The 21,181-nt window shown below is 35.8% G+C and overlaps 1 protein-coding gene across 1 annotated transcript in view; it reads left to right on the top strand.

Moving 5' to 3' along the window:
* The first annotated feature begins 13,344 nt into the window (after positions 1–13,344).
* LOC122815316 (natural cytotoxicity triggering receptor 3-like) overlaps positions 13,345–21,181 on the top strand; it is a 147,705-nt gene continuing 139,868 nt past the window's right edge. Inside the window, exon 1 of the mRNA XM_044087720.1 lies at positions 13,345–13,354. Within this exon, the coding sequence (XP_043943655.1) occupies positions 13,345–13,354 (10 nt within the window). The remainder of the gene's footprint in view (positions 13,355–21,181) is intronic.

Here is a 21,181-nt window from a genome sequence, read left to right as displayed (position 1 = left end):
GTCCTGTCTGCATGGGCATCATGAAGTTTGTCACTTCCAACTTGAGTAGCGTGAAGTTGGCTTTGGAGAAGTTTTTTTATGGAGGTTTCCTTACTGGGGGGTGGGATGTGGATGTTAAGGGTGATTAGCTTATGGTCAGACGTGACTAACAAGGGGGTGACCATAGGTGTGGAGCATCGATTTCCCATGTTGATAATGACCAGGTCTAGGATATTAGAGCCCCTGGTTGGACTATGAATTAGTTGATCCAGGGCATTGGAATTTATGAATTCCAAGAACCGTTGGGCAAAGGTGTTAGTACATGAGTAGCTTTCCCAGTTAATGGCAGGGTAGTTAAAATCACCCAGTATTAGGGTGTTTGGTTCTATCTTAATATTTTCCAGTATGTTTAGAAAGGTGTAGTGAGAATCTTGGGGCATGGTGGGGGATCTGTAGCAAGCTACAATTTGGATTGCAGTCTTACCTAGTATTAGTTGCACCTGGAGAATTTCAGATGCATTGTGTTGGGCAACTAGCCTGGTGGTGTGAATATCCTTGGTGAATATTGACACTCCTCCACCTTTAGTGTTTCAGTCCTGGTTTAGTGGCCGAAAAGTGTGGTAAGAGTTGTAGCCTGGTATTGCAGGGGTGCTCTCTGGAGCCTTGAACCAGGTCTAAGTTACTGCACAGATATCCATGTTCTCCATTTTTAGGAGTGCCTCGAGAGAGTGCATTTTGAGGTTTAAACTTCTAGCAATGAGTAGCATTACCTTCAGATTTTGCATGCTTGTACCTGTTATGGTGGTGGTTTTGTCCTTTGAACTTTGCCTAAAAAAGGCACTATAGGGGTGGCAAGAGCCTTAGCCAGTAACCTGAATCCCAGGGGTGACAGGTGCAGACCATCTCTGGCAAAGCATCTTGGTCTGTCAATTATGCCGTCCCAGCTAGACAGATACTGGATCCCCTTTGAATGACACCAGAAGCTTAGCCAATTGTTGAAGTCAATCATTTTGTCCTTATATTGTGGTATAATTCTGGGGGAAGGCAGGATGCTACTCCGGGCTAGGGTCATACCTGCCTGCCTGGGGCACATGATCTGAGAGCTCTTCCATGTCTCTTTTCATGTAGTCCAGGCAGGTAGGTTTCATGTCATTCACTCCAACATGGACAATGGCAGAGTCATATTTGTACTTGTTGTGGAGTAACTTGAGTGCATGCGTTATGTGGTGGATCCTGGCACCCGACAGGCAGCTGACTGTAATTTTCTCCTTGTTCAACCTGGTGAGAGGGACATCAGTGTGCCGGACTATAGAGTCACCTATGACTAAACTGTTAGGTACATTGTCTTGCCTTAGGGGCTGTTGCTGGGTGGCATACCGATGTTGTGAACTATGTGTCACTTTGGTTGTGATTGGTGTTTGTTTGCGTTTCAGCTTCAGAGTTCTTTGTTGCTTGGGCAGGTTACAGTTAAGGACCTCTGCATATGTGGATTTAGTGTTGCTATATGTGGGTGTTGGTGGTGTGGGTTTAGAAGGGCTATGTGTTGCTTGAGGTGTAGTGTGGGTGTTAACCTTCTCCTCTTGACTGTCTAGCACAATCTTGGGTGGAGAGAGCTTTGCTTCCATTTTGGCTATGTAAGTGCATCTCTCACAGGTTGTAGTGTTGGGTGGTAGGAGGAGAAGGTTGTCTGTGTACATGAGGCAATTGCTGCATTGCCCCAGTATACCCAGATTCACCAGGTGAACAGGAGAAATTAACAGAAGCTGACCCTTGGACATGCCTGGTTTGGTGCTTTTTTTTTTTTCTTTTTTTAAAGTACAGGAGCTGTTTTCCCTTATCTTAGCAAGGTACTTTGCAATTGTAGGCTGTTTAGTGCCTACTATTAATTTCTCCGTATTAACAAGGAGAGTTGAGTGATTGTATCAGTTTAGGGCTTCCTAGTGCTTTCCAGCAGGTATTAGAGAAAGTGCTAGTCACAGGGATGCTTAAAGGTAAGATGAAAAAAATGCACACTGCAGTGTGCACTAGAGAAGTTAGATGTGAAAGTAGGTAACTTAAGTTTTACCTGTTTAAAAAGTTAAGGTTTAGTGGAGAGTTACTAAATTTAAAACAGCAAGATGGATTGAAAGGGGTGGTCACTTTTGTATTCTGGTACTATGGAATACAGTAGGATGGACAATAAATTGAAATAGTTGAAGGGGAGGGATTTCAAAAATGATGATTTTGTGATTATTCACACAAGCCAGTGAAAGTAGAGAGGAAATGAGATATATGGTCAGATTAACATAAAAGGCAGGCAACTAGAAAGACAGTGGTATTTAACAAGACAACAGTAACTGGGTGAGAGGGCAGAAAAAAAATTCTGCCTGACTCAGAAGAGAGAGAGCTGTGGTCTCTTTTGAAGTTTTTATATGTTGTTAAAGCAGAATGTAAGTAAAATACAAGGTAAAAAAAAAAAAACACAGCATTCAAAATATAGAAAGGCAATAAAGTAATACAAAAATACAAAAAATAAAAGCAAACTAACCTTTCCTTCACAGCAGAGTCTGGATGAGCCTTTCTGGTAAATCTCTATAATGTTTTATTTTACCCCTTAAATAGAAGGTTTAGTTTCTAGCTCCACCCCCTCAGTTAACAAATGATTAACCTTAAGTGACCTATTCTATCTTATGAATGAGTCCTTAATTGATCAGTTCTAATTTCTGCCTGACTCAGTTCTAATTTCTGCCTGACTCAGAAGAGAGAGAGCTGTGGTATCTTTTGAAGTTTTAATATGCTGTTAAAGTAGAATGCAAGTAAAACACAAGGTAAAGAAAACAAACCACAGTATTAAAAATATAGAAAGGCAATAAAGTAATACAAAAATACAAAAAATAAAAGCAAACTAACCTTTCCTTCACAGCAAAGTGTAGCAGAGTCTGGATGAGCCTTTCAGAGAAGCAAGTGTGAACTATAAGCTAACCTGGCAGAAACATTAACAAAAAAATCTCTTTCTAGATACTATTGTATAACATTCATCTTACCCTATTGATGCATCTGTCAGCTCTTAGTAGACCATTAAATATCACTGTACTTCCCACAGAAGAAGTACAGTAAGTGTGTGTGTGTGTGTGTGTGGGGGGGTATTTTATGTGACTAACAGACTGCATTGATTAATTTATCATTTATTGGTTTGCTTTAGTGATAACTAATTTATGTATTTATAGGGACAGGAACTGCACTATTCTTTATGTAACACACTGTAGGAGTTCACATAATGGTAATATACTGTCTTTATAGTCTTATACTGAACAGGATATATGTAGAGCAAAGAATTTATTGTGGAAAAACTTATCCATTTGCAAGTATCCTAGTAGTTTTAGAGAAAGTACTGAATGCATGAACAGCCTAGAGACAGGAACAGTGGAAGGGGCCCCTGACAGTTGTGTAAAGATGTCACTACAGAGAAATATGCTGACTGCTGTCCCATTTTTGTGTGTGGTGGACACATGCAATGTCTGATCACAGACAAACTGATGGATGTGAAGGCTACCTTCACAGGTACAGCAGGAAAATAAAGAAATAAGATGATGGTGAAAACTGTCACAGTCTACATATAAAGTATAATCCCTTAACTGTCCTTACCCATTTTGACTCCAGTTCCATGTTATTCATGCAGAACTGTTTCAGAAGCTTATACCAGCCAGATGATTTATGATCCTGGAATTACTGAAAGACAACTGAAAATGCCTGATCTAAAGATGGCAGAGGGAGAAGACAGTTTTTTTTTCCACGCCTGTCCTTCCACTCATATTTCAAGAGGTGCCAACAGCATTTCAGTGGTTATAGACAAGCTCTAATTGTCAGATTGCCTTTATGCAGCATCATAAGTAGACAATGTAGTCATCTCCAGTGAGAACTGATGTCTCATCTGCTCAAGGTTCAAGCATTATTCATCTATGTGAAATGTTACAGTATAACCAAGGTGCCACTGGTATTTATAAAATACAGTAGGCAGTTGCGTTTTAAACTTTCAGAAGAAAAGGTAATGGTCAGCCAAAACTGACCATAGCTCATAACCAAGTACTGGATATGGGTATTTCTGGGTAAGATTGGTTATTATCAGGGCCACTTCAAAAGGGCTGAAATGTCTGAAAGGATCATTTCAAGTTTCCTTTTTGTTCAATGAATGCAAATCTAAGATTGCATTTCTTTTAAAAGAGAAAGACAATGTCATCCTGACAAAAAGATAATTTGAAATTTTTCATCTGAATGCAGTGTTCAGTATGTTACAGTGCTGGGTGTGAGAACCAAGACGACACCTTTGAGCAAACTGTCAGCTTCAACACAATTTGAATAAAGTAACAAACCTTAGTGTACATTAGTGAAGTTGCAGCATAGTTGAATTAAGATTACACTAAACCCCACTGCAGAAGATGAAAGCATTTTATGGCCTGCTGAGTGGCCATAAACATAAAGTAAAATAATTCTGGATCACCTTTATTCCTTCTCATTTACCTCAAAACTGAAAAATAACCACTTGCAATATAACTCAGAGCAGGCAGAAATAGTAAGGTAACAATGGAACAGCACCATTTAATATAGAAAGATATAATTGTTCCTCTGCCTACACACACACACACACACACACACACACACGCACACACACGCACACACATGCAGACTACTAACAGCACCACAAATTCAAAGCATCCTGCATTTGCTATTTCAGCAAGGAGGCTTATGTAAGTTCTTTACAATGGGAGTGCATACATTTTCTGTAATGTGACAACAAGAGAATTACTGGAAAATCTAAAGAGAAACAGACAAAACACAGTACTACACTCACTCATGAGTTCAGTGATGAGACATTTCTTCCAAACTGATCAGTACAGTGCATACAAAAACTCCTACAAAAGAAAAGGGTATGGGACTTATATAAGCAGTGAGTATAACCAGTAAATGTACAACTACAAGTACTTCTACAAACTGCAATAAGTTATTTATGACCTATGTAAGCAATAAAAGATTTGTTTTTTTAAACTAAGCTACATAATGGCTTTATAACATGCTTTAAGTACATGCCTGTCTCTGTTAACAAATTCCATTCTACAATTTTATTTATTGACCAATTAGTTGAGTGATTGATTGCTCTGGTCTACCACTGACCCATCAGAATTCCCCCATGACAGCTCATTCAGCCCACTCTTTACCACAAGGGGTAGAGCCCTATCACCCAATCCTTTCCCTAGGGCCAACAAATGAGGAGTGGTAGTGTGCTCATCTCAGAGACCGGGATTTCCTATTTTTTTGCCCTAACTCCCTTAACAGGTCAGATACGCATTCTTCCAGAAAGATGTCTAATGGGTGCAGAGTGGAAGTGTCAGTCACTTACACAGATATATAAGCCTGCAAACAACCCCACCTCCTGGAACAATAATATCATTCATGTTTCTCCAGTCTGCACCAAAGGAAATCAATATATTGTGTGTGCCCCAGGCATGCAACTTCCCCATGAGACAGTTGAGGGGTCTTAGTCCCTTCAGTTGTCTTCCTTCACAGCCATCTCCAATGGGTTGTCTGATCACCTTGATCATAGTCAGGGCTTTAACCTTCTATGCCAACATAGCTGGCTTTTTTCCTGAGGCATTATTTTAGTGTAGATGGTCACCCACTCTTTTAATGTTTGCTTTTCATATCTATGCTTCTTCTAAAGATCTGCAATGACAAGTCAAGCATAAACTGCTGACAGTAAACCAGATGATTTAAGTCAACTTATTGAAAAAAACATGCCTGACAAATCCTTAGTTAAGGACATAAAAATCATATTTAGTGGGGACTAGGCACCAACTTGACTCCTCTTGTAGTAGGTTTACCCCCTTCTACAGCCCAGGCTTACTTAAAAAAGGCACAATGGTGCAGCGGTTAACATTGTCACCTCACAGCTAAAGGTTCTCTGGTTTGATTCTCAGCTGGGGTGCCTTCTGTGCAGAGTTTGCATGTTTTCCTTGCATTCACGTGGGTTTCCTTCCACAATCCGAAGGCATGTGTCTGAAGTGATTCTCCCTGGACCACTGCTGAAAATAGGCTCTGTCCTAGTCGGACTTTTCCAGTCAACAAAATGATAAATAAAAAATATATATATCAAATTCAGTATTGTACAAGCATACAAAAAAGAGAAACACCTTGCATGGGTGAAAAAGTACTTGCACATATTGTGATCTCAGTATGCAACAACTAAATGTAATGATTTTTAGGGAGTGCTCATTGGAAGGAGTCGGGATCAGGAAGCCACATGCAATAGGAACTTTCCATCAAATGCTAGTTTTGCCGTCTTCTGATCTGTGACAGTTTATTTGTAACCATGTCTGTTTATACTATATCTAGTCATGACTTTTATGTTTCCTTTATGCATGCTCACCAACATATTATCAAGACTTTGTTCTCAAAGTGCCTCTTGCTTTGCTCACTTCATGTTTTTATGCACCATTCCTGTCATATTTTGTTTAAATTATTCATTTTATGGTGTTTCTTTCATGAGCTTCTTTCTCTGTTTGAGTCATTGTTGTTAAGTTGCCCAAAAGTAACTCACAACCAATCCAGAAGAAAAGACGTATGAGGAAATGACAGTGTATGTGTTTGTGTTAATCATTACTATTTCATGTTATAAACATCTCCCTTGTTCTTTACATTGATGTGTCTAATGCCCTATTCATGAAATCTGAGAAGTACAGACAAAATGGAACTCTTGGGCATAGAACCTGTGTCTTGAAAATTATTGATGAGAACATAATGCATATATCTCAATATATTTTTCATCATTTGTATTAATGATTATTCAGCATATGCAACAATAATTGATTGTCATTTAATTAAAACTTTTAAGACTAGTTTAATGTAGCAATCTAAGTTTGTCTCCAAACAAAATAGCATGTTTTCAACAAATGTCCACAATTGTATTAGTTAACTTTATTGACATTATAACCTTTTTCGCAGAATACCATGACAACTAAGTCTTTCAAGTCCCAAGTATATCTACAAATGAAGGTGAAGATGCTCTCTTTCTTTGGCATTTTAACATGAAATATTCAACATTTACAATTGGCAGCTATCATTGGTAATAGGATTCTGGTAAAGAAAATAAAGTCCACAATGAAAGTGCAGAGTTCAAGATAAGAGGAATAGGTTCCCATGAATTATTAACTATAAAAATGCCTCTTTCCATATTTTTGGAATGAACATTTCTGACTCTGGAAAATATTGTATTGTTGAAATCCCATTTGTTGTAAAAATGTCTGGAAATAGGACGTACCTCCAAGTGGTCTCATCAAAAGTTGTGGACAGATATTTCTTTCAATCCTCCTTTCACTTTCTCCTCTACTGACATTGCTTTCCATAAGCACAATCCTGTAATATGACATTCTGCAACTTCTCAAATTACAAACCTTTCTCCCACCCTCAAAAAAGCCAATGTAAAACATCCATGTTGTGTCAAAGCTTTCATCATCATATGCTTTCAAACCATCCACTAATCTTCTTTTTACCCCATCACTCAAGAACTTCCAAGTCCGATTGTTAACAAGCACTTTTATGCAGTATCCTGTTCTTTCACTATGTCCAAAATTGTGAACCTTTTAGGTCTGCAACTGACGTCAGTGCATTTCTTCATTATGCACGCTCTGTTGAATTTATGAAATATGTTTCAATATTTTATCCTTTTCAATTCCCTAAAAAAACTGCAAACACAATAAAAAGTGCAGTAATTATTTTTACTATGCATTTTCTTTTGAATTTCTTGGTGGACATGGCGGTGCAGTGGTTAGCATTGCAGCCTCACAGCAAGAGGTTTGCCTGTTCGATCCTTGGCTGGGGTGCCTTCTGTGCAGAGTCTGCATGTCTTCCCTGTGATCTTGTGGGTTTCCTCCAGGTGCTCTGGTTTCATCCCAAAGACATGCTATAGGTGGATTGGGCACTGTAAATTGGCCCTAGGTGTGACTGTGTACATGTGTGTGCCTTTTGTGGAAGGCTGGGCACCAGGCTGGCAACTCAACACTGTAAAACTCAATTGCCAGTCATGAGCAGACAGGTGATCTGCTGTGGTGACCCCTAAATGGGAAAAAGCTGAAAGAAGAAGAATTTTCTTTTGAATTTCTATAACATGTTTATTTCTGTAAATAAATTGTATCTGTAACCACCATTCCTTTAATCTACTTGCATGTTTCCCTTGTTCACCACAATGACCTCCATGCAACACACACACACACTCACTCACACACACACACACACACACACACACACACACACACACAGACGAAGATACAACTCTAGATATGTTGGCTGATTAATTGTGTTTGCAGAATCAATTTGTGTATCTGGTTGTAGACACCGTAATGACAGTAACACTGTATGGATGGAATTGTGTTACAGAGGCATTTTGTAATACTGAGCCAGATTTGGTCCTGAGGGTGAACTCATGCCAGGCAGGACTAAATCCCACCATGGCAGTTCTTTCTACACTTCATTTCTATTACACATTTTGTAGGCATTTGCATGCTTTAATTAATGATGCAATCGTTTTTTATGTTGCTGCACACAGTAAACCTTTGTTCTAGCTGAATAAGTAGACCTTATGCCAAATGTCATCATATTTTATTTTATACTTGTTCGTGCCTTACATTTTTCTCCTCTTCCTTTACACTTCTAGTTCAGTTTCTGCATCTTCACATCTTTTTTTCTATAATGTTATCATTTCTGGTGAAAGGTTATGATTTGTGAAGCAGTAGCATAACTGCATCATGTTAACTGGAGGTTTTCTTCTATAGTAAAGCCATCAGTCCTGTGGTGTTTGTGGGCATCTGATTCCTTTTCTTTAATAACATTCATGTTTCCTGTGCACCTTTTTCAAGCTGACTTCCTCCTAATTAAAAAAAAGTCTTGTAGTTTTTTCTTGATTATTTGAAATAGTATTTATTTATTTTCATTCATTTTATGCAATATTTCACTTCACAGATGTATGCTACACAAAATGCACTGATGGGCCAATTTATGCCTAGCCAATAACCCAAGGTCAGAAACAAACTTTGTATCTGTGGGGTGAAGACTATAACAATTATGCCAAGCATCAAGTTTTCAAAGTGAGATCTTTGTGTTTTTCTGAGTGGATATAGTGCATAATTAAGTTCATAGAACTGGTGAACACGTTCATGGCCTATTAGCATTCAAGTTATTTGATGTGATAAGTACCATGTTAGAAATTATGGTTGCCAATGTAGTAATCCAATACCTGCTTGACAATAAGAGATGATGTTCTGACTTTAATTGAAATGGTAAGTTTATTACATAGGCATGAACGTCTTTTCATATGAAATCATGTTTCACAGTATGGTTGATATTAATTTTTGAATCTGTATGTCCACATGTGTTCAGGTCCCCAGAGTGTTATTTTTGAGCAAAGGATTTCTATTAATTAATGCTTTATATGTCATACATCGATCTTCTCTAGGAAGGAGGCAAGACACAGAGAAGAGAGACATTCTTTGACTATAAAACAAACCAAGAGGAACCATTGTACATTCTCAAACTGGACCAGATGGCGTGTGAATAGGTTATAGAACAGGTTACATTATTATATAACTAGTCTAATATGAGCTGAGCAAAGAAGAAGAACAATTATTTCTCTTGTACTACTGTTGACTCCATGGAGCTTTATGTGGGCAACTCTGTATGTTTTGCAAATGGTAGTGTCCATATGGGCATTGAATGTAAACTCATCTCTATAAGGACTCCTGGGTTTTTTATTGTTTTGTCAACTTGTAGCTATTGCCCATCAATGATGTATAAATCTGGTGGAAGTTCTGACAAAATCCACAATGCTGAATTTTCTGGCACACTGAATGACAGACACTAGGCAAATGGAGGCTGTGGGAATCAAACCTTGGCCTGGGATAAGGAGCAGGTCATTAGTGACTCATGGCCTTAATATTCTGCACTATTTGCCAGATTGTTGATATGAAAGCCTTCCATTTAGATTTTGTTTAGAATTTTATACTATATTTATGTATCATGTTTTGCTAACAAAATACTGATTCTAACTTCCCTATCAAATAACTCAGCAGGTCACTCCATATTCTCCAACTCAGTTGGCAAAATATGGAACCAACTTCCACAAGACCTCACTTCTCTTACTTCACTCCCACTATTTAAAGCTAAACTAAAACTCTTCCTCTCCAACCACTGGCTATGCTCTTGCAACAACCCTGGCTAATCATTCTTCCTTTCTGCCATCTGTTCCATTCATCTCCTTAGATCTTTTTCTCAATTCTTGCTCTCTGGAATATCCTCTTCATTAGCGTCTCTGTGACATCTTCTTTAAATTGACATATATCTAAATTTGTTATCAATTCCTTTTTTTGTTCCTGCTAAGCCTCATATTCTTAGCCTCATATTGTACTCTAATGCATTTACACCTTGCAGTTGGTCAATCCATGTATTCATTGTAATGTATATTTTTGTATTTCTGCATTTTTACATATTTTTATCTTGTTTTAGTAGTTGTAGTGGAGCTTTTCTCCCTGGGCCTCCACTGAAAATGGACATGTATCCAGTTGAACAAGCCCGGTTAACAAATGTAAAATAAAATAAATAAAATAAAAATGTGAGTGACTTTATTAATGCAGTTGTATAGCATATTGAAAAGAACAATGAATGATTCACCAATAAGGCATAGTTTAGGGCACAACAGATACCATTTGAAAATACTTTAAGGAAAATGTTTGGTGTGATGTATATGAGGAGCATCATTGCACTGTGATCATAGTGAAAAGTAGATGGGATAACATTTAGCACAGCTATCAGGGATTTTTGCCAAGTAAGTATTTAATATCCTCTTGGTAACATTCTTACCATTTTTTCAAGACTGTTACAGTTTATCAAGTCCACTGCTCTTTTGCTTACTTATTGGTCAAGGTATATTTCTCCTGGTCAATGGAATGATAACCCAGGTCACTGACTAGGTAAGTATTTTCCTTTCACATATCCTCATATGTATAATCAACAATTAGGACTGCATAATTTGGTGCCGGTTGCTTATTAACACCTTCCACAGTTTCCACAATTATATATATGTGGTTCCACAAATACATTCAGGAGATTTATCTCATAATATGATTCTCCATGTAGACTCATAACCAGGTTGTGTTGTGTGTTAGATGGTCAGGAGGTGCTGATGAAGTGAGAGTGCACGGCTTCATTTGTACTTATGGTTGAAGAACTTAAGTATTCAGTGTGTGTGGTGATTTAACTGTAGCAAAATGCATTTGTTGCTAAAAGGTTGTTATAGTTTGAATGTAGAAGACCTTTCTTTGCACCTCAATTTTGGATTAAAAGGGGCACTAGTTTAAGGAACTGCAAAGGGGTACAAGGTGACTAAGCTACAATTCTGTTTAATTTGCTCATTTATGGGTGTCTTTTATACTAATTTGCTGACTTTCCAGTATTCATTGTTGTCAATAGAATAAAAAGAGTGATTCCAACTCTAAGGGAAAAAAATTGACGGGGCAATCTTCTTCTCACAGGACCACTAGCTCCTGCTATCAGCTCTGCAGTAGCAAAGGGCGGCCATATTTAAAGCTGATAACATACAAATAAATGAATATTTAAAAAAAGCACATATACAGCTTTGCTGCTGCCAAATGGTGAGAAATATATGGTTAAAATGGAAAAATCAGACATATTAAGGCATATTCATAACATTCTGTACTTCCTTCTATATTCACTAACGTAAAAATCACAACCAGCATAAGTCCAACAGATGATGAACACCAGAAAATGGCTAAGACCTTCACTCTCAAGGGAAGCATGTAAGAATTGAATCTGTCCTTGCAGAAACCATTCCAAAGAAATGGATAAAAAGCATAATGCACTGTACAGTAGTGTCACTCCATCATATGCTGGACATGGTTTCTCACATTCCACACCTTTATCAGTACATAGTGACTGGAAATCTCTCTGTGCTTCAATAAATCAGCAAATACAGTAGTGTCATTGTAAATATATTTGCAATTCTCATAAAATAATTGAGTAACATGCTAGCTCATTGAAAGATCTCAGTCTCATGGGTCCAGAGTTCAGTCCTGAATTACAGCCACTCTGTGGAGCTTGCTTCTTGTCTGCATAGGTTTACTCTGGCTTTAATCTCTTCCCCAGACAGACAGCAAGAACATTTGTTAGTTTTAGTGGCAGCTAAGAGATGAACACTATTATCCCTCACATGACACAGGATAGGACAACAAATTGTATATATTCTATTCTATTCTATTATATTCTATTCTATTTATTTATTCTTTGCTGACCAGGTAAGTCCTACTGGGCTAGTAGCATCTTTTCAGGGGAGACCCAAAGTGATATATATATATATATATATATATATATATATATATATATATATACTACTAAGGGAAATTTGGTCAGGCCATTTGGAACTTCATGCATGAGTACAACACTCTTGATGCTTATGGTCAGTGAGAGCATATGTTCCATTCCTTGCACAGAAACAGACAGGAAAAAAGTATGCAAAACATGGCAACTGGGGGATGTGGAGTAGAAGCAAATGCTGACTCCTCAGGTTATTTTTAGAAGCAGAGGAAAAGAGAATTGATGTGAAGAAGTGAGAAGGAGATCAATAGAAGATACAGAAGATGTTTTGCAAAAAAAAAAAAAAAAATGATTCAAGGGGTGAGGAGTGACCTATGGAAAATGCTATTATTGCAACCCTCCAGTTAGAAGGGTTCTGGGATGATATATTGGAAGAATTTGTAGACCAGAGTGAGCCAGAGATAAGGAAGGATATATCACGGGGAGATACGATGGAAATAGTTAATATGGAAGAGGGACAAGACCTGAAGAAAAGGACATTCAGAAAAGTGGTTAATGAACAGAAGGAAGAAAGAAGGGAGACAAAGAAAACAGAAGAGAAGGAAGAAGTCTGCAGAGAGAATTCACAAGAAAGAAGAATTAGAGTTGAACAAGTATGAAATATGGGGCAGGGCTGTTGTGCCTTGAGGAATCGAGGCACAAGACTTAAGAGCTTTTATTTTGATTAAAAAGGAGACTTTTTTTCTGACATTTTCTGAGACTGCTGAAATATAAAAGTTTTTTTGGTGGGGTATGTGAAAAGAAGCATATCCATGGAATAAATCTATTATAAAGTCTTTTTTTCATGAGACACACACAAAACAAGTTAATATACAATTTCAGTCAGAAACTGAAGGAGAAACTATTATAAACATTCACTAAATAACTTTTGCAAATATGTGAAGGACATATCTAAAACAAATTGATAATAGAGGATTTTGGATAGGGCCTTGGGACTGTAATGTGATTTTGAAGATGGAAAATGGTAAAATTACATATATTCCAAGCATAGTTAATGTTGATGGTCACAGAGCTGTTCTTAAGTAATGGGGACAATATAAAACATACGTTTTTTTTGTGTGGAAGACAGGGACATTTTGTATGCAACTGTGATAAAAAGGAAATGTTATTTATGTGGGGAGATTGGTCTTAATGCTAGAAAATATGAAAAGCAATGCTATAAATGCAAACAACCAGGACATTTATTGACGATTTGTGAAAAAGAGAAAAGTTTAGAATATAATATAGAAATACAGAATAGAAGGGTGGGAGGTTGGCAAAATGGTTAAGGAGATTGCCTTACAGGCACAAGGTACAGGATTTGGTTCTCAAATGGGGTAATTGGCTAGGCTTAAAATGACCACAAGGGCAGTTAGCCTATTGTAAATCTATGAACCTATGAACATAAAAAAGAGCAATTGCAACAAGATGAACACCAAAAAACATAAAATGGAGACTAATGACACTAATCAAGAAGAAAATGTGAATAATACACAAAAAGGAGAAGGAGAGAGGAAGAGGAGTCAGTGATGATGAAGATATGGACTGGAGTATGGTTAAAAAGTAAACTTTGATTGGGAAAAAGGTTAAAGTCAGGAAAATAAAATTGTAAGATATAGATCTGAGATGAAAAATAAAAAGAAAAGGATAAATAAAAAATATTGCAAAATAAGGGGAATGTAAGCAAATAATCTTAGAATTCTGTCTTTCAATGTTAGTAGTATAAATAATCTAGTAAGAAGGGTTAGGGTGTTAGAATGGTGTAATATGTGTGAGGTATATTTAATAGCATTAGAGGATGTTAGGGGTTTAAATAAAAAAGAAAGAGAACTGACAAACATTATGGTTATGAGGTAGAACATGGACTTTGGGTAGAGAAACATGTTCAAGGATTGCTATATTATACAGGACAGGAATAAAACATCTGTGTTAAATTTTAGTTAAATTAGGAAAATTAACAGTAGTAGATTTTAGGTGGGAAGGGAAAGATGACAGACTTATAGCAACATATGCTTTTGTGATATGTAAAGAAAGAGACAAATGAGTTTAATAAATACTGAACTATGTTATAGTAAACATGGATGTAATAACATCAGGAGATTTTAATTGTGACTTGAGAAGTAAAAAAAACAAAAAGATCAGATAAGAAAATAATGGAAAAATAATAAACCATGAGCATTTAGAGTTATGGAACTTGAATAAATGTACACATAAAAAAGAAAAATTGAAACTAAAAATAGAGTATTTCTTGACATCTAAAACTATAAAAATAGTGATAGAAACTGTTTTTAGAGCCTTTGGCTATATGCATAGAAATAGAAGAGAATAAAGAACATATTGCCCAGTCAATGGAATTTGATTCTCTACCCAAATTCTATTGCCTGGGCAAGTCAAGCTCCACTAGAATAACCCACACACGTGACCTTAACCTGGTCTGTGACATCAGTAGGACTTGTTGCAGGACAGATTTGTGTCCCAGAGACTAACCCCTTTGTGGAACAGACTCCCTCTCCACATCAAACAGAGTAACATGTTTTAAGTGCAACCTGGATAACTGGATGGGTAACAGAAAATACACCCCTGGGACCCCACCTGTGTTCCTGCTGGACAGGGGCATCAGGTGCTGACTTGTTAGAACATGGACTAAATTCTTGGCTAGCCTTGTAAGGGCCTCAGGGCCAATAGCCTAGTAACTTCCTATGATCCTGTAAGTAAAGAGACTTAATGAAAAGCATTGGACTGAGCAAATTTGAAAAGATACAATAATGTTATGGAAAGATCATTTGACTATGACAGATTTTTGCAATAATTGTTCAGAATGGTGGATGATCTTTAAAGAGAAATGTAAAAGAATGTACTTAAAACACAAAAATTCTGTTTTATAAAATCTTAATAAGAATGAAAAGGAATAGAGATATAGCAAAATAATCACTAAAAAATTAAAGATATATTATATAAAAAATATTTTTGTAAGGAAGAAAGGGAGAGGTATCACCATATTTGAATAAAAATCATAAATGAAGATAGTGGAATAGTAAGAGAAAATGAAAGATGAAAATTGAGAATTGAAAGAGAACAAACAAATATTATGAATATTGCAATGCAGTATGTTAAAGTGATTGTGCAAAACAGAGAAACAAAGAAAATAAGTGGTGGGTGAAGCAGATTGTACAAAAAATGAATAGAGAATTGGAAAAACAAATTACAATTATAGATTTAGAAAAGGTAATGAAGGAAATAAATATAAGTTCAGCAGCTGGACAAGATGGTCTAGGGTATCTAATGTATAAGAACTTGAAGCAATGGCAGAAAGGAATTTTGGAAAAATATTTAATGAATGGTTAAATTATGTTATTTGTTATGTAGAAATATGTAGGGGGCTATGAAACTTATATGTAAAAAGGGGAAAGAATGAAATTAATAACTGGAGGCCAGTAATGTTGAACAAAAGTGATTATAAATTATTTATGAAGAATATACAAAAAAGATTAGCACATAAATTGAATTATGTAATGGAAGAAGGCATTTATGGGTTAAAGGAAATGGAAGCCAAGAATTATGAATGATAATTAGGGAAATGGCTAATGTTAAGAAAGAACGAAAATAAGCAAACTTAATGGCGGCTGTTATAAATAAAGCATGCGATTAAATACAGCATGAAACTTTATGGCAAATAGAAGAATATGATTGTTGTATACAAATAAAAAAACACATGAATCAGTATATAAAATATTTACATTAGAATTATAGCAAATGGTTGGCTTAGTAAAGACAATTAAATGAATAGAGGTTTAAGACAAGGATGTCCAATGAGTACGATTTTGTTTGTAATGATCATGAATTGTGTAGTAAAAGAGATAAATGAAGAATGTGAAAAAAGTAAATATGTACAATAAATGGACATTTAATATACAATTATTATGTCTTATGCTGGTAATATAATATTAATGCCTAAAATAGAGATGAAATGAAGAAAGTAATTATATTCATGCATAAAACATTACACAAAGTTGTATTAATACTGAACAGGGAAAAACACAAGGGCTTTGGAGAAGAGGAACAGTTGGAAAAAATACATACTGGAAGAAAAAATATATCAATATTAGGAAGGGATTTTGGTGAATATTCTGTAATAAATGATCAATAGGGCAAAATGTTAAAAGAATTAAAGGGACTTAGTGTCATGTGGAACAGGTGTAAGTTTACTTTTAAGAAAAAAGTACAATGAATAAATGCAGTATGCATGGGAAAAGTATCATACAAAACTTGTGTGTGTGTGTATGTATATATATATATATATATATATATATATATATATATATATATATATAATACCAAGAGAACTGGAAAAGCAATTTCTTGAAATCATATTTAGATTCATATGGGGATCTAGATTATTTTCAGTTAAAAGATGAATATTATATATGGATAAGGAGGATGGCGGTTTGGGTTTAGTAAACACAATTGTATTGACTAGATATTAGAATGGATAAATGGAAAGGAAAATAAGTTGGTATTAAGAATATTTAAGAAAAAATATGAAATGGAATGGGAATTAATAAAATTGGATAAAGGGAGACAGAATGGAGAAATGAAGAAATAAGAATTCATTAAGAAAAAATAAAAACATGGAAATTAAGTATAGAGGGAATAGGGGAAAATAAGAAAATATGGTATAAAAATAAAATGATGCAAAATTACTGTGTTAACCCATGCAGATCAACCAGAAGAAGGTGTAAAATCCATAAAAGGATTAAAAAACAAAGGGTGTATGAAGAATGTTGTATGTCAGGATTTTTTATGAAAGTTACAAATTAATAAGTTGCCAGTAAAGGGAAATATGCCTTATAAAAAGTGAATGAAAGGACATGTAATCTTTGTGGTGAATTAAAGACATCAGAGCATATTTGCTTAATCTGTAAAACTATTACAAATATATTGGAAAAATATTACAAAATATTGTGAAAGATTTACAAGATTATAAACAGATAAATATGGATATGATTGAATATGGATTTAATGACAAATATAGTAAAAAAAATGTTAGTAATTTGGATAGAAAAATGTTTTGTATTGTATTGTATGGATAACATGGAATGAAAGACTGAATGAGATTATGTTTAATGAAAGGCGAATTACCAGACATAATGCCAAAAATCAAACGGTGGTTATGGAAAAAGGAGTGGGGGGTTATGCAAATGTAAAATTTTGTTAGTGATGGAAGAATGTAAATCTAATATAATTTTTTAAAAAATATGTAAATATGTACATTATATATAGTTGCATAATAAAGGACCCCTACTCTTATTGATAAGTATCACAGGATCTTTTACATCCACCTACATTACCACCAACTCAAACAGATGAGATCTCATTTAACATTTCATCCAAAGTACAGCAGCCCCCTCCCTTATTCTGCACTGCAATATCAGCAATGAATTTACCTGATGTGGGAAAAGAACTCACAGCCTTCATTAATAAAGGTGAGAGGGCCATCTATATATGCCTTTCTTTTGCCCAAATACTTCTATGAGACCAGCTAGTGCATTTTAAACTTGTAGTTTTGAACATTTTTCTAGTAAGCAGTGACACAAAATGCATGAACCAATATGACAAAAGTGTCCATTTCGTAATATTTCAAGCATTAAAAAATCTGTCAAACTGCTGGCAATATAATACATCAGTATCTGTACTCAACAATTATGGCCACTAAAATGACTGTACACATCACATGTCTCATCCCCTCCCTCCTCTATGGTGCCCCACTCCTAACTAATCTACAATCCTCTCTGAAAACTCAACTATCTTGTTGCTACAACAAAATCGCCAAGTTCGCCACTAGCCATAAGTCTTCCACTCACCACTGTTCCTCTTTCCACAAACTAAAATGGCTAGAGCTACCCAATCAGCTTATCTATACCCAGCTCACTCTAGCACATAAGCTCATTCTCAACCCCTCACTCTGTCCCTCCCTTTCCTCTGCATTTAAAATGCACCTACCTGGCAGAGTGCTAAGGTCTAACAACCAAAATCTTCTAGAAATATACAAACCAGCTCATCCCCCAGGCAAGCACCTCCTATCCTTTAGTCTAGCATGACTCTGGAACTCCCTACCACCATCCATTCGTACTACCCCTAGCTACTCTATCTTCAAAAAAACTCTCCACTCACATCTAGTAACCCAATGGGAATGCTCCTGCTGCCACCCTACATAACTTACTCTGCAAACTTTCATCTTCTCTTCCCTTCAGTAGCATTCTTCCTTTTCATATATTCTTGTAAATTAATTTCTAAATGTATGTAATTCTTACCCATACCTCTCTCTCTGCAAGTTTACCACATGTAATATCGATCCTGTATAAGTCTACTAATTATTCCCTTGATATTCTGTATTATCTGTTCATTTATCACTAACCTAGACTGTTTGTAATATTTGTCCTTGTCTAAATTTCTGTAGTATACTTTCAATCTATGACATATAGTAATGTTAATAGTTTTTGGTCCGCTCTATTTTATAACACATGTAAGCTTATAATCTACATCATATAGTAACCTTGATTTGTTTATGGAGCTTTTCTCCCTAGGTCTAATTCCTGTTGTATATTTTCAATCTATGACATATAGTAATGTTAATAGTCTTTGGTCTGCTCTACTTTATAACTCATGTAAGCTTATAATCTACATCATATTGTAACCTTGATTTTTATGGAGCTTTTCTCACCAGGACTCCATTGAAAACGGGTTCACTTTGGCCCAATGGACTATCCTGGTAAACCAACTGCAAATAAATAAAATACATGTTTAAGATAAAAATGGCAACAGTAAACTATCTTAGTTTGTTGTAAACAAATGCACATTACTCTTGCAAAGACAGACTAATAACTTTTTAACTTTATGAACTCAGTGTGGTCAGTCATTTTTATCTACAGACAGCCATCAAACTCAGCAATTATAGCTGAATTGTTGCATGTATCCTTCTCAGGTGTATGTTTCAAAAATAATAATATTGATCAAAGTCATATTTAAAATTTGTTTCTGTTCAGGTGAAAAATAACTTTGCACGACACAATTGAGCAGAGCAGAATAATCTCTTTTATTAAAAAAGAATACATGTACCTGGGAGACTAAGCAATCAAGGTTTTGTCTTCCTGAACAAAGGCAACAATGAGTATTTTTATACTGTAAAAGCTTCTAAGCAAACATTTTGTTATCTATCAGACTATAGCCATTGACCAATTAAAACCAAACACTGCTCTGTTATTTTTCTAACTAAAGAATTTGCAGACCCTTTATCTGATCCTTTCCTTATTAACGAGACTTCCATGTTGGAGCTATTCATGTTGGCACTATCCACGTTGGCAGTAGGATGTAAAAACATTTCAATGCAGACCTAAGCTGTTAGGCTCCATCTTGAAACAATATAAATTCCAATTCTAAGAAGAGAATGTTGTATAAATACTAAACATTTTCACTTCTAGCTTTTCCTCCTTCTCACTCACCCATTTGATGCTATGAAGCATCACTCAAGTCATTTCTTAATGACTGGACAATAACAGCAAGTTTCAAATGGGCAGGTACTTTTTCTCGTGCATTTATACATTTTTTACATCCGTTTCCTCCTGACCTTAACATGTACAATGCTTATGAAAATGCTTAGCAAAATGGTTTTATGAGCAATAAACACGTCTATGTTTGGATGAAATAAAAGGACAGTTTGAATATTTTTGAATTTCATTCCTTCTTCCAAACAAATAATCATATATCTTTCCAAATTTATTAACACACTTTTCTCACTATCTTCTTCTTCATTATGATTGTCTTCAGTTTTGGTCTGCGGCACCATTTCATTTCTATTTTAATATACACATTTTGCAATCTAATACTTTTAATAGATTCAAAGAATTTCATGATAATATTTTGCACATAAATAAAATAATTCCCAAAAGAATGATTATCATACCAACAACATGAACAAATTGTAAAATATTTCCTCTCCATCCAGAAAAAAATGTTTGCAACCAAGCCCATTGAGAACTGTCAGCTACTTTTGCATGAAACAGCTCCACAACCTTTTGTATGATTTCTAGGTGGCTATGAATGGCATGCTCATTATCTGGGATAAATGACCAGCACTCCATGTTGATGAATGCATGCATACCACTCAGGGTGGGGTTGTGTGCCATTCTTTTCTTCAGCACCACACTGCGCACGGTAGTCATTTCAATTGAAATTGATTTAAAGTGGCATTACTTAATATTTCTAATAGTTTAGGCAGTTTTCTCAATTCCCAGACTGGCTTTACTTCCCCATTAATTAGACAAGATCCCTGCTCATGCAATAACACCATCACCGAAATCCATATGTGACAGTCCTTTTAATCAGGCTCTTAAATACAATGATGGTAATCCCAAGAAGCAATATAAATTCCACTTCTAAAAACAGAATATTGTATAAACCCTAAACATTGTCACTTCTTACTCGTCTCTCTTCTCAGTCACCCATTTGATGCTGTGTGCAATTGGCATATGTACCTAAACCCAACAGTTACTGAAATTCATTGTCAGTGCATAGGTATACAATCTTCTTCTTTCGGTTGTTCCCATTAGGAGTCACCACAGCGGATCATTTGTTTCCATTTCTTCCTGTCCTCTGCATCTTGCTCTGCCACACCAACCACCTGCAGGTCCTCTTTTACCACATCCATAAACCTTATCTTAGGCCTTCCATGTGCATAGGTATACAATGCAGCAAAGAAATTATTAAACTTAGAATGCCAGTATGGTGTTATTTGCTCAACTGTAACCAAACATGT

This window comes from Protopterus annectens, chromosome 1.part1, assembly GCF_019279795.1.
Source record: "Protopterus annectens isolate FY-2018-M chromosome 1.part1, PAN1.0, whole genome shotgun sequence".
In the NCBI taxonomy this organism is placed as follows: domain Eukaryota; kingdom Metazoa; phylum Chordata; order Ceratodontiformes; family Protopteridae; genus Protopterus; species Protopterus annectens.
The sequence above is the reverse complement of the archived record's forward strand: the minus strand, read 5'-3'. Positions and strand labels throughout refer to the sequence as shown.